Genomic DNA, 13,857 nt, shown 5'->3' on the forward strand with positions numbered 1-13,857 from the left:
GTAAGCGGCGTGAAGGATTGGGGTGCTTACTGATCTGGCAAACAACGGATGGTGCAATCCGGGGCATATTACGATCGAGGAACGTGTTTGCAGACAGGATATTGAGCTTTTTACTGTTGGACTTCGGCCACATTCCACCGAGATACAACACTTGGCGGCACGGGAGGTCGTTCCTGCCTGTGGCCATCGAACGTGCAGCTCCTCCCGTGGAGGGTCAGACACCCTGAGCCAATAGACTGGTCCTGGATTTATTTTCCATCTGGCATAGTTTTGCATTTTGCTGTTTCACTGTTGGGGTTTTTTGTATTGCTATACTTACGCTCTATTCTTGGTTGGTGCGTCTGTAATGAAACCAAATTTCCCTCGGGATTAATAAAGTATATCTATCTATCTATCTACTTCCAAAATGTCATTTTTAAGTAGTCGCTATGTTTGGCATAGGCGTGAAAATGTTAAGGTCAAAAAAGGAAAATTGTAAGTTTCACTTTTACTCAGGTAAAAATAAAATCACTTTTGTCCAGTAACTCATTTTATTGTACATGTTAAATACAGCAAAATAATACCGAAAGACATGGCGAAAGGCAAACAAATGAGGTAACAGCAAATTCCACTTTTGCCCAGAAACAAGCCTTATTGCATTTAGTTGTACCTGTCGTCCCTTTCATCGGTGAAGAGACTATGGCTGTAGAAAATGTTTCCAGGGTGACCCCTCTGTGGGAGTGGGGAGGATGTTGGTGGGGCCACCCGGGGGTCTGTGTGTCTGTATGTGTAGCTATTGTAGTGGCTGTGAAGCCAGTATTGTGGCGGTGAAAAGTACTGGGGGGGAGCCATCATATTCCTCATCATTGCAATCCCTCTGCAACAGAGTTAGTCAGTTTTTCAATGTTCGTCGTCAGCCAGGTCATACTGTCCGTGAACTTCCTGTCGGTTGCCTCCATACGCTCCAATATGGAGGCAGTTTTTTTTTTAGTTTTAAGTCCTCCTGCGCGAGAGCCAACTACTGTCCATCATTTGGCAATTTCCTTTTAAGTTTTTCTAGTCTGTAACTGGACAAACGCGCACCAAGTATACCATTTCCTCTTCGCTTGTTTCCTGTAGATGTGTCCTGCGCATGCCCAGTAGGAGGAGATTCACCCAAATACCCGTTTTAATGTGGACGGAGGTATTTTCAAAAACGCTTGGTGTGGACGCCTATCGTTTTTACACAAAACCGGCGTTTTCAAAATTATCTGGTCTAGTGTGGTTGTAGCCTCAGAAACTGCTGACCTCCTGGGATTTTTACGCACAACATACTCTGGAGTTTACAAAGAATGGTGCCAAAAACAAAAAAAAAATCTAGCAAGTGGTTGTTCCGTGAGCAAAAACATCATGTTAAATCCACTCGCTGGATTTCTTTTTGTTTTTGGCACCATTCTTTGTAAACGCCAGAGTATGTTGAGCATAAAAATCCCAGGAGATCAGCACTTTCTGAGAGACTCAAATCACCCTGGGCGGCACCTAATTAATTAGCTTGTTTATTTCGGCTTTTTTCTTAAAGAGGTGCCGAACGCGTTTCAGAGCGCTCCGTCTACCACTGCACCCCTGCTCTGATGTCATGGGTGTTCTTCAACAGTTCAAAGACGTGCTAGTTGGTAGATTAACTGGCAATTGCAAATTGCCCTGTGATTAGGCTATGGTTAAATCGGGGGTTGCTTGGGGGCCTGGTTCATAGGGCCAGATGGACCTATTCTCTGCTGTACCTCAATAAATAAAATTTAAAAATTACTGGGCAAGTTAGAATCGTAGAGTCATAGAACTCTACAACACAGAAACAGGACCTTCAGTCCACCTAGTCCATGCTGAACTACAATCCTGCACCTGGACCATGGTTTTCCACACTTCACCCATCCACGTATCTATCCCAATCTCTCTCAAATGTTGAAATCAAATCTGCATCTGCATTCTAACACTAACTTTAACCCTAATGTTGAAGTCAAACCCTAATGCAGTTCATTCCACACTTTCATTACCCTCTGAGTGATGATGTTCCAACTCAGGTTCCCTGTAAACCTTTCATCCTTAACCCATGAACTCTACTGCTAGTTTCACCCAACCCCAGTGGGAAAAGCCTGCTTGCCTTTACCCTACCTATATCCCTCATAACTCTGTATACATCTATCAAATCTCCTCTCATCCTCCTAAACTCCAGAGAAAACAGCCCAACTGATTCAATCTTTCCATATAACTCAGGTCCTCAAGTCCCAGCAACATCCTTGTAAATTTTCTTTGTACTCTTTCAAGTTTATTGACACCTTTCCTTAGGTAGGTGACCACAGCTGCACACAATACTCCAAATTCAGCCTCACCAATGTCTTACATAATATCCTAACTCCTGTACCCAATACTTTGATTTATGAAGGCCAATGTGCCAGCAGCTCTCTGTACAAACCTGCCTACCTGTGATGCCACTTTCAAGGAATTCTGGATTTGTACTTACAGATCCTTCTGTTCTACTTCAGTGCCTTATCATTTCCCCTTGCAAGTCCTAGCCTGGTGTTCTCCCAAAAGTGCAACACTTCACACTTGTCTGCATTAAATTCCAAATTACACTTTTTAGCCCATTTTTGCAGCTGGTTCAGATCCACTACAAGCTTTGACACCAGTCTTGGTGTCATCTGCAAATTTGCTGATCCAGTTTACCACGTTAGCATCCATAAGACCATAAGATATAGGAGCAGAATTAGGCCATTTGGCCCATTGAGTCTGCTCCACCATTTCATCACAGCCGATCCAATTTTTCTCTCAGCCCCAGTCTCCTGCCTTGTCCCTGTATCCCTTCATGCCTGACCAGTCAAGAATCTATTAACCTCTGCCTTAAATATACATACAGACTTGACCTCCACAGCTGCCTGTGGCAAAGAATTCCATAGATTCTCTGGCTAAAGAAATTTCTCCCCATCCTTGTTCTAAAAGGATGCCTTTCTATTCTGAGACTGTCCTCTGGTCTTAGACTCTCCCATCATAGGAAACATACTCTCCACATCCACTCTACCAAGACTTTCCATCATTCGCTAAGTTTCAATGAGGTCACGCCTCATTCTTCCGAACTCTAGTGAATACAGGTCCAGAGCCACTAAACGCTCTTTATATGATTAGCCATTCAATCCTGGAATCATTTTCATGAACCTCCTTTGAATCCTCTCCAGTTTCAGCACATCCTTTCTGAGAAGGGGCCCAAACCTGCTCCCAATACTCCAAGTGAGGCCTCAACAGTACTTTATAAAGTCTCAACATTACAATCTTGCTTTTATATTTTCGTTCTCTTGAAATGAAAGCTAACATCACATTTTCCTTCTTCCCACAGACTCAACCTGCAAAGTAATCTTTAGGGAATACTGCACAAGGACTCACAAGTCTGTTTGCACTTCACTTTTTTGAATGTTCTCTCCAGTTGGAAAATAGTCAACCCTTTCAATTCTTCTAGCAAAGTGCATAACCATACACTTCCCAACACTGTATTCCATCTCCCATTTCTTTGCCCATTCTCCTAATTTATCTAAGCCCTTCTGCAGCCTCTCTACTTCCTCAAAACTACCTTCCCCTCCACACATCTTTGCAAACTTTCCAACAAAGGCATCAAGTCCATCATCCAAATCATTGACATATTACGTAAAAAGAATCATCCCAACACAGAACCCCGTGGTCACCAGCAGCCAACCAGAAAAGGCTCCCTTTATTCCCACTCTTTGCCTCCTGCCAATCAGTCTCTGCCTTCTCCATACCAGGATCTTTCCTGTAATACCAGGTGCTCGTAGCTTGTTAAGCAGCTTCATGTGTGGCAGCTTGTCAGAAGCCTTCTGAGAATCCAAGTACACAACAGCAATCCATTCTCATTTGACAATCCTGCTTGTTGTTTCTTCAAAGAATTCCAACAGATTTGTCAGGCAAGATTTTCCTTTGAAGAAACCATGCTGACTGCAGACTATTTCATCACGTGCCTCATAGTACCCCGAGACCTCACCCTTTATAATCGACCCCAACATCTTCCCAACCACGGAGGTCAAACTAACTGGCTTATAGTTTCCTTTCTTCTGCCCCTCTCCCTTTTTGAAGAGTGGAGGAAAATTTGCAGTTTTCCAGACTTCTGGAACCATTTCAGAATCTAGTGATTCTAGAAAGATCATTACTAATGCCTCCACAATCTCTTCAGGCACCTCTTTCAGAACCTTGAGGTGTCCACCATTTGGTCCAGGTGACTTATCTACCTTCAGACCTTTCAGTCTTCCAGAACCTTTGCTCTAGTAATGGCAACTTCACTCACTGACACAATACTGCTCCCGTCTTCCACAATGGCCACTGCCCTACACACCGTCCTTACACATCTGGAGAAGGATGCTTATGTGAGAATGCTGTTCTTGGACAGTTGAGCATTCAACACCATAATTCCATCCAGGCCCAACAAGAAGCTCAGAGACATCAGCCTTGTCTCTGCCTTGTGCAGCTGGATCCTGGACTTCCTGTCAGATCGCCAGCAGGTGGTTAGAGTCGGCTCCCTCACCTCCAACCCTCTGACTCTCAACATAGGAGCCCCTCAGGGCTGTGTACTGAGTCCCTTCCTTTACTTCCTGTACACTGTGACTGTGTCACCACCCACAGCTCTAATCAGCTAATTAAATTTGCCGATGACACTACATTGATTGGCCTCATCTCAAACAATAACGAGGTGGCTTACAGGGAAGAAGTCATCTCTCTGACATAGTGGTGTCAAGAAAACAACCTCCCCCTGAATGTCGCAAAGACAAAAGAGCTGGTTGTGGATTACTGGAGGAATGGAGACGGGCTAACCCCTATTGACATCAATGGATCTGGGGGTGAGAGTTATGACAGGAGTTCAGAGTTTCTATGTCCGGTGATTGATAGTCATCTTTAACAATTAACACATTGCAGTGGCATTGAACATTAGCAGCTTGTGAAGGGGTTTTACCTGAGTTGGATTTCAGAACAAGTAGTGCATCAGGGATTGCAAAAATCATCCCTCTGGCATTGATAGCCTCGCAGGTGTACGCCCCTTGGTCAGATTCTTTGACATCCCGAATGATCAGCGTGCCCTGTCCGTTTTGACTTGTCATTGTAACTCTGCAACAGGAAACCCCAGTGAGAAAGGGTTGCTGAGATAATGCAGTAATAATCACACACATGGTCACCGGGAGGTTCAATGCAAGTTCAAAGAGCTTAGCACAACAATTCCAAAGAGGATGGGAGTGTTCATAGAGAAGTCCATACTAACACAGGTGTTGTTTAACCACGTGTAAAATAAAGTGTAATCCACACAGGGAATTAGTTGCTTCCCATTTAACTGAGTTCTATGTGAATACTACAAATAGTTTCATTCAGTGGATTTGAGAGTGAGGCGAGAAGAGTGGGGTATGCAGAGAGAAGGGAGTACCATAGTATGAGTTTGGGGTGAAAGGAACACAGGAGTTGAAGGGGCTTCAGGCCAAGAGCAAGAGGAGTGGGCAGTGGGGTAGGGGTACCAACGAAGGAGATGCAGACTTGGGTAATAGTGGATAGAAGAGTGGGGGGAAACAGAGTGGTCAACAGGGAGGGAGTGGAAGGGATGGGGAGAGAACAAAAGTGAACATGAGAAAAGACCCAGAGGGCAATTTAGAGTGAGGCAAGCTCGTGCAGGCAGGCACAATCAGAGAAGAGAGGGAGAAAATTAAAGAGAAAACTTTGAATGAGGCTGGCAAATACTCCACGAGTGAGAAGGCTGTTAACTTCCAGCTACGAACCACGCATTGGCTGGCATATGTAATCGTTTTTATCTTTCATTTTGCCAAGCTGTAGTAATGCATTATATACCCAACTAATACTGTGGGTGTGTAACATGCAGGACCCAAGACCCCGAGTGTGCTGTGTCTATCAAGCTAACAATCAAAGTTTCAAAAATATATCAGCAGTGACTCGGAAAGCTAGACATACTGATAGAAAGAGGACTAGAAGCATGTAGCCCACAGATTTCAATAGTCTTAGCTCTGCTTCCAGGACACAGGTCAGACCCAAGGCGTGGAACAACAAGGCCTTATCACTGTCTAACATTTACCCGGTCAGACTGATCTCCTGCTGAATTCTGATTGCCCAAGACAATGAAAGAGAAATTAGTCAGAATATTTCTCTGAACTTTTTCTAACCTTCTGATTCATCCTTTCACCCACCCAAGAAATTATGAACTGAAAAGTCTATTTATTGTAAAGTTTTTGTGTGGGACGAGACCATACTGCCCTTTTCTCTCTCCTGTAGAGAATGAGATAGAGTCATGGAGAACGACAGCACAGAAACAGGCCTTCAGCTCAGATAGTTCACACAGGCCTAGTTCTCCACGTAGTCCCTTCCACCTGCATCTGAACCATAGCCCTCCACACCCCTCTCTCCATGACCTATTCAAACTTTCTTAAATGTTACAATTGAACAAATCTGCATGTCCGACTATCTTCCCCCACTCCGAGTGCTGAACTTACTCTGGTCGTCACTTACCAGCATTCTCACTGATAGGAGATTTACATTTCTAACTGTGCTGCCTTGCGGCTGTAGAGTATTTACCTGCTGCTGGCAGGGATGTGACCCCAATTTAGCCTCCAGGTGATGATGGGGGTGGGGACTCCAGCCGCCACGCAGGTGAGGGTGACGGTGGCACCACGCTTCACCATCACTGTTTCTTCTGGTGGTGTGATCACCTGAGGAGGGGCTGCGTGGAACAACATCCGTCATCAGTGAATTTCTTTTAATTTCAAGAATAGACTTTGTTCATAATAATTAAATAGATGGATAAATAAATAAACAGGAATAAACTGCAAGAAATGTGTACATTCATCGCCATTTCATCCAGTAGTGTAAATCAGTGAATAAATGGCATCTAGTAGTGTAAATCGGTGAATAAATGGCATCTAGTAGTGTAAATCAGTGGATAAATGGTGTCCAGTAGTGTAAACCGGTGAATAAATGGCATCTAGTAGCGTAAATCAGTGAATAAATGGCTTCTAGTAGTGTAAATCAGTGAATAAATGGCATCCAGTAGTGTAAATCGGTGGATACATGGCATCCAGTAGTGTAAATAGGTGAATAAATAGCATCCAGTAGTGTAAATCGGTGAATTTCTTTAATTTAAAAAATAGACTTTATTAATGACAAAGAATGTACAAGATGAAGGAACACTGCCAAAACCTTTACACTCACTGTGACTACATTGGGTAGCGTAAACTTCAGAGAGAGAGAAAAAGAGAAAACCAGATACAAACATAACCCATCATGTGACTCCGAGGTGATATCCCGCTCATTGTTTGAGGGGTCTGCCCACCCAGTTACAGTATCAGGAGCCTAGACTGTAGTCCTTCCCCACAAAGCTTCAGTTCCTGTTGGAAGCATTCCTTTACAGACACCTTGTTGTGCTGGAAGACCAATTTCAGGCAGACAAAAGGGAGTCTTTCACCGAGTTGATCACCTTCCAGCAGCACTTGATGTCTGTTTTGGTGTGAATCCCCAGGAACAGTCCTAATTTATGCAGCTTTGGGGATGAACCTGGATACAGACCCTTGCATCAGGTTCCACACCCTCTTAGCAAGTCCAATCTGCAAAGAGGTTCATGATTGATTTTTCCCAACACAACCATCCCAAGGCCAGCGGACATTGGGGGGTGACATGTAAATCAGTGAATACCCAGCAGATGCCTGTGAGAATGTAATACTCTGAATTACAACTGGCTTCACATGAGAACTCAGGGATCTACACAACTGTGGGGAATCAGCAGGAGAAGGAAAGGGAAAATATTGCTAACAACAGCATGACGGCTGTGTTGCAGAAAGCTGGCAGGGAAAGTCACTGGCTTCCACAGTAACTGCCATACATATCACAGTGTTTCTTCTCAGTTCTTCTGGCATTTGCAAGTGCTTCTTTGCCAGCTTGTATTTCATATAAAATGAAGGCCAAACATTGAGGCAGAGTGCACAAAGATGGATATTCTCAGCAGTTAAATGGCAATCTCTTTATGAACTCCCTCTTTCAATTAGTGCTCAACCTGTTCCATGAATTGGATATCATGCTGAGTGGAGAAAATTCCACAACAGGAATCTGGGTCCTGCCTCCCGCATCTATTCCCTGACGTTCTGCTTGCATTACAGTGATGAAGCCTCTCTACTTTCCTTTGACTTACTTCTTAAAGCAGTTCCTTGGCTCCCCCAACTAAACACAAACTCTCAACACTATAATCTAGGCTGCACTGTTTGTACCACAGTGCTGAAATAAGATCTTGAAAACTGGATCTTTTGATTATCAGAAACATCATGGAAACATAGCTTTCTCCACCTAATCAGTCACTAATTGCTCATATTTTCCTGGAGACCAGTCTGTGGCTTTGGGCAGCGTCCCTTCAAAGACTTGGGAACGGTGGCTGTTTCATACCATGAAGGGTCAATGGAGCAAGCCATGCGCTGGAATGTATGACGTCAGTGACATTCTGCATTGGTGGAGACATCTCTGACACACCTTGGAATGCTATTCCCAACCTTCCTTTTTCACAGACCTCCATCACCTTGTTTTGATCCCGGTGCCTCAATTCCCCCTGCTTTGCTTCCTGATTAGGTTTTTCCCCAGCTTCTCTTTGGATACAGGGTAATTCGTCTATTTGGTGCACCCTTGACTGATCTGCACCAATAATTGTTTCCCATTTGTTTGTACTGCCCTTTTCATCCTTGAGACTGGAGTTGAGAGTTCTTGAACTGCTGTGTCCTTTCACATCACCCTCCTTGCATCCCCACAAAGGCTCAGCACTGGTGCTTCAAGCTTCCCACCTCAGAGACCTGCTCTCTGCATCTCTTTCTTCTGCCCTGGGCAGTCTCTTACCTTGCTCCTTCTTATGACCATGTCCCTTCTTGTGATTTAGATGCCTAAGAACTTCCCAAGCAAGACAGTCACCCATTTCTAGCTTGGGATCCACTCAGTCCTCCTAGTCAGACCAACCAAGTCCTCATCTCTCTCCTCACTGCCACATTCTGGGGGACATGACACATGTCTGGACTCTGTGCCTGGGTTTCTGATTTCAGTGTGTGGCTTACTCTTTAAGTGCAGCTTCTAGTGGCATCACGAGCTGTACCCTCCTCTCACCAAGCCGACAGTCTGAGCCTTTATCTGGGGATTGAATACCCCTCAGTAGAGCAGGTGGGCACCCCTCCAACAGCACACACTTCAGCCACAGGAAAAAAATGTTTCCGGAATTGGGCACCCACTGACTTGTACCTGCAGACTATCACCCAGGGTTCAATATTTTAGTTGTATTTTATGCACACTGTTTTAAGACTCCTGTTTATAAATCCAGATGTGCCCAGAAGACCTGGACAATTTGTAAGACCTGGTTGCACATGCAGCTGAAGAGGTCTTTAGCGAGGTGTCCATGGTTACAACAAATCTCTGGCTCCAGTCCTGGAGCTCTTCTCTCTCCATACAAAGAGGTTTTAAGGTGCTGCCCCTGGATTATAGGAATATTCCCTGGGATGACTTCGATTTCATCCCCTTGTTATCACTGAGTACAGGGATATTCCCTGGGACAACCTCAATTTCATCCCCTTGTAATCACTCAGAGAAAAGGAATATTCCTAGGATCTACCTCCATGTCATCCCATTGTTATCACTCGGACTACAGGGTTATTCTTGGGATCGATCTCCAAGTCATCCCATTGTTATCACTTAGAGATTAGCTGCAAAACATTGGGTGTTTGGAAGGCTGGTGGTCTCTAGTTACAAACCTGAGGGTGAGGACAGGGAGAGGGTCAGCTCAATGAGACTCTTTAATTGCTGATCGATTCCTCTGTTCTGTGTCCTTGCACTCTCGCTGATCAGCTAGACGTTGTGAATCCACAGAAAGCTCATTCATATTTATTACCAGGAGAGGATGAAGGAAGGAGCCAAAGTCGGGAAGAGGAAGGGGGGCAGAGGTTGGGGGGCAAAGGGAGCAGGCATGGGGGAAGGAAGGGGACAGCTGGTCCTGAAGACAAGTACACAGTTGTGTAGGAAGTGAGTCCCTATGTGTACCTCAGTTCATAGATGTGACCTCCTGAAAAAGATCTCCAGTTCCACCACAAATTCCACCGCACCCACTCTTTTCCCATTGCCCTGCAAATTTCCTCAGTGAAAACTACCAACAGAATTGTCAACATGAGCAACCCTCTCAGTGCCAATCCCCCAACTCACTGCTAGAGGTTAAACGAGACCCCAATGCACGATAGCTGAGGAGACTCCACTCCGTAAACATAACGCCATTGCATGTTACTTACTGCATCCAAATTCATCTGAGCGATCAGGGCAGTCGGCCTCCTCATCGCATTGGTAGCTGGCAGGAATACACAACCGGTTGGACACACAGACAAACTGCTCAGGGGCACACATGTCCCCAGGCCCTCTGGTAGCTGCAAGTTGGCAAAGACACATTTACAAGAATTTATTTACCAGAAAGGTGTCTGATTAAACTCTTAGCATTCAGTCTGGTCAGCTGACACAGGTTTTATGACAAGACCTGGGACGAAAGCCCTGGGCAAATTTTGAGTGGAGAGATCCATTGCACGGTTCTCCATCACCTTAACCTTCAAGTAATGACATTAATGAACTCTGCAGATTCTGGAAAATTTCAGCAACACACACAAACTGCTGGAGGAACTCAGCAGGTCAGGGAGCATCTTGAGAAGTTTTGGGCCCAAATGTTAACTGCTTATTTCTCCGTAGACGCTGCCTGTCTTGTTGAATTCCTCCAGCAGTTCGTGTGTGCTGTTCATTATCAAGAATGTTGGCCCTGCCTGAAACTGCTTCAGATATCTGAGCTGAAACTTTAACTCAGAGTCTACAGAGCTGATGGGGACATTCGGCATTCATTTTAAAATGTCCACATCTGCAGTACGTTGCTACTTGCTTAATTGCCAAGTGCACAAGTAGCAGCTGCTATCTCGTTGCCTCTGCATTTTCTTGACCTGTACTCCATGAAATCGTACGAAAACATAAATAATTACAGTTCACTTTTAGTTGCTTGTAGAGGAAACACCCCATATCTACCTACTTCCTTCTCCTATTGGACAGAAGATACAAAAGCCTGAAAGCACATACTATCAGGCTTCTATCTCGGTTATCAGACTCTTGTATGATGAGATGGAGTCTTTGCCTCACAATCTACCTCATTACGATCTCACTGCACTTTCTCTGTAGTTTTTACATTTTATTCTGCATTTATTGGTTTACCTCCACGTACTGTGCGCTCATTCCATCTGTACGAACAGTATGCAAGATAAGCTTTTCTATCTTGGTAAATGTGACAACAATGAGTACCAATAATGCAGGTCAAATAAATCTCCATTAAAATGGATCAAACTTAAGGTGATGGAGAAGGTCTGATGCTTCTGCTGGGTGCAAATCATTGAATCCCATCCAACACCCCAGCCCTCCAATATGACACTGGGCCACTGGGCCACCCCTGACCTGTATACATCAATATTCAGATCCCGAATAAACAAGGATGTCCAGGTTTGAGAAAGTTAACAACATACAGCTCCGGGAGCAGGGGTAGACGCTGCCTATTCTCCACTCACTCAGAATCATTAAAAGAAAACCTGCAATGCAGGAAAAGGCCCTATCCCAGTTGAAAAAAAATCTTTCCCAGCATTACCACTTTTAGTCTGCCAATCAGCTCCCAAAGAATACGTTGAGAATGATGAGACATGACCAGGGCTTCAAAACTCCCACAGCTCCAGGAAGTGACTCTGACTTCTCCCACCGTCTGGGTGAAAGCATTTTGCTGTCACCCCTACTCTGCTGTTTCCACCATTTGCTTCAACTTGAAATTGATCCCTGCCATCTGGAGCTTGATCAGAACAGGACCTTCCTATTTCATACGCCTCACCTTCTCTGTTCCAAATACTTACGACAGTATTCCTCATCAGAGTTGTCCCCACAATCATTGTCACCATCACAGCGCCACAACTTGACAGCACAGCGACCATTCTTGCACTTGAACTCATTAGGCTCACATGGTGATGGTGTTCCTGGGGATTAAAAATGAGAATATGAAAAACTCACCCCTTTGATCCTTATGCAGAGTTGTTCTCGTCAAGAAACTGCCTGGTACAATGCAATAAGATGAACTGGTGGACACCCTGATTGCGTCCAGAGAAAGTAAGGCTGTGCCCTTCCCTGCTGGTGTAGTTCTTGGGTTCATTTGTTTCTGGGGCTTAGGGTGCAACAACTGGTTTTGGACTCCTGACCTGATAGGTCCTTTTTAATCCACATGCACTGGAACTGGTGAAGCCTGTTGTAACAGCTGGTTGGGATCCAATGGCTACAACAAGTAGGCAACTCCAGTCAGAGTTATTGAGTCACTGAGAGATATATCAGGTTGTTCACCTTATCCAGTCATTGTGGACCAGCACCCACCCATTTACACTGATCCTACACCAATCCACCTTATCCAGTCATTGTGGACCAGCACCCACTTATTTGCACTGATCCTACACCCATCCCACTTTATTCACCCTATATTTCCAACAGCACCCCAGGACTCTGTCACACCTGGGGCTATTTACAGTGGCCAATTAATCCATGAAACTGTATGTCTCTGGGATTTTGGAGGTAAACGACAAAACTTGCAGAGAGAGAATATGCAAACTCCACATAAGTAACAGGGAAGCTCGAGTTTGAACCCTCGTCCCTGAGGCAGCAGCTCGACCAGTTGTCTCACTCCCACGTTTCTTCTCTGTACATAACAGGATTTTAAGGTTGCTGGGACAGACCCTGTGACTACAGCAGTAACTATAGGTATGACTGTGCACCACAGAATGATGATAAGCAACATACATACCAACTAAACCTATTGCTTTGATCAGGAGTAAATGAGTGAGCAGTTTGGACACCAGTTTATCGCTGGATATATACTGGTTTGTGGAGAGGTTACAAACAGTAATACACATATGCAGCAATCTTGGTACAGGGCCTTGAACCGAGACTTCGACTACCCCTCTGCATCCAGAGATGCCATCTGACATACCAAGTTCCTCAGGCAATTCGTTCTGTTGCTCTACTATGAGGTTACAGGAAAATGGGCATGTTTTGAAAACCCTCTGAACCTAACTGGGCCAAATGGCCTCCTCCTTTGTAATGTAGAAAACTGAGATACATGAGGAATATAGTGTGACTTCCAGCTGAGTTCAGGATTGTGGACTATTAATGGGCTCTCAATTCCTGGACTAGAGGGAAACAACTTAAGAGTTCCCTTTTTGCCCCTTGCCCCTCCAGCGAGACCCACTAGAGGTTTATGCATCCGATGGCTAATGTCTAAAGATCCAATTTAGCTGTGAAGGTTCGCTCTGTCGGCCAATTAGGCAGCAGTCAGGGCACAGGCTTTGGAACAACTCCAGTGAAAATCAGCAGCTTCATGTCATTCACTGAAGCCCCTAGTGTCTCAATCTTAATAAGTACCATCCACCACCTCTGGAACTTGACCAGCACAAACAAATTCAGATCAACACAACTCATTACTTACGCAGTCAAGAGATAAAAGGAATATGTTACTCTGCTGTCTCCCAAAGGTGAATGGACTTGACCAGTCACACACACCCAAAACCAGGGGTGTCAAACTCATTTTAGGTCACGGGCCGGATTGGGTAAAATGCGACTTCATGCGGGCTGGATCAGTTGTGCACGTGCGCGTGCTCCCACAGCTTTTGTTGCCTTTGGTTTTTCAACCTGTTCTTATGTGTCTCAGTCTCTGCCTCTCAAGCACAAAGTGCTTCACTTTACGAATTTTGTTTCTTATGAAGAAGATCGCCTAGCAAGCATTATTTTTATGATTGA

At 44.7% G+C, this 13,857-nt stretch overlaps 1 protein-coding gene across 4 annotated transcripts in view; it reads right to left on the reverse strand.

Annotated features, from left to right (window-relative positions):
- hspg2 (heparan sulfate proteoglycan 2) overlaps positions 1-13,857 on the reverse strand; it is a 546,546-nt gene that overhangs the window by 313,389 nt on the left and 219,300 nt on the right. For all 4 annotated transcript variants that reach the window (XM_063033469.1, XM_063033470.1, XM_063033468.1 and 1 more), the window contains exons 9-12: positions 11,934-12,053; positions 10,302-10,433; positions 6,580-6,724; positions 4,964-5,115 (exon numbers count right to left, since the gene is read on the reverse strand). In XM_063033469.1, coding sequence (XP_062889539.1) covers positions 4,964-5,115; positions 6,580-6,724; positions 10,302-10,433; positions 11,934-12,053 — 549 coding nt within the window. The remainder of the gene's footprint in view (positions 1-4,963; positions 5,116-6,579; positions 6,725-10,301; positions 10,434-11,933; positions 12,054-13,857) is intronic.

Source organism: Mobula hypostoma, chromosome 25, assembly GCF_963921235.1.
Source record: "Mobula hypostoma chromosome 25, sMobHyp1.1, whole genome shotgun sequence".
NCBI classification, from domain to species: domain Eukaryota; kingdom Metazoa; phylum Chordata; class Chondrichthyes; order Myliobatiformes; family Myliobatidae; genus Mobula; species Mobula hypostoma.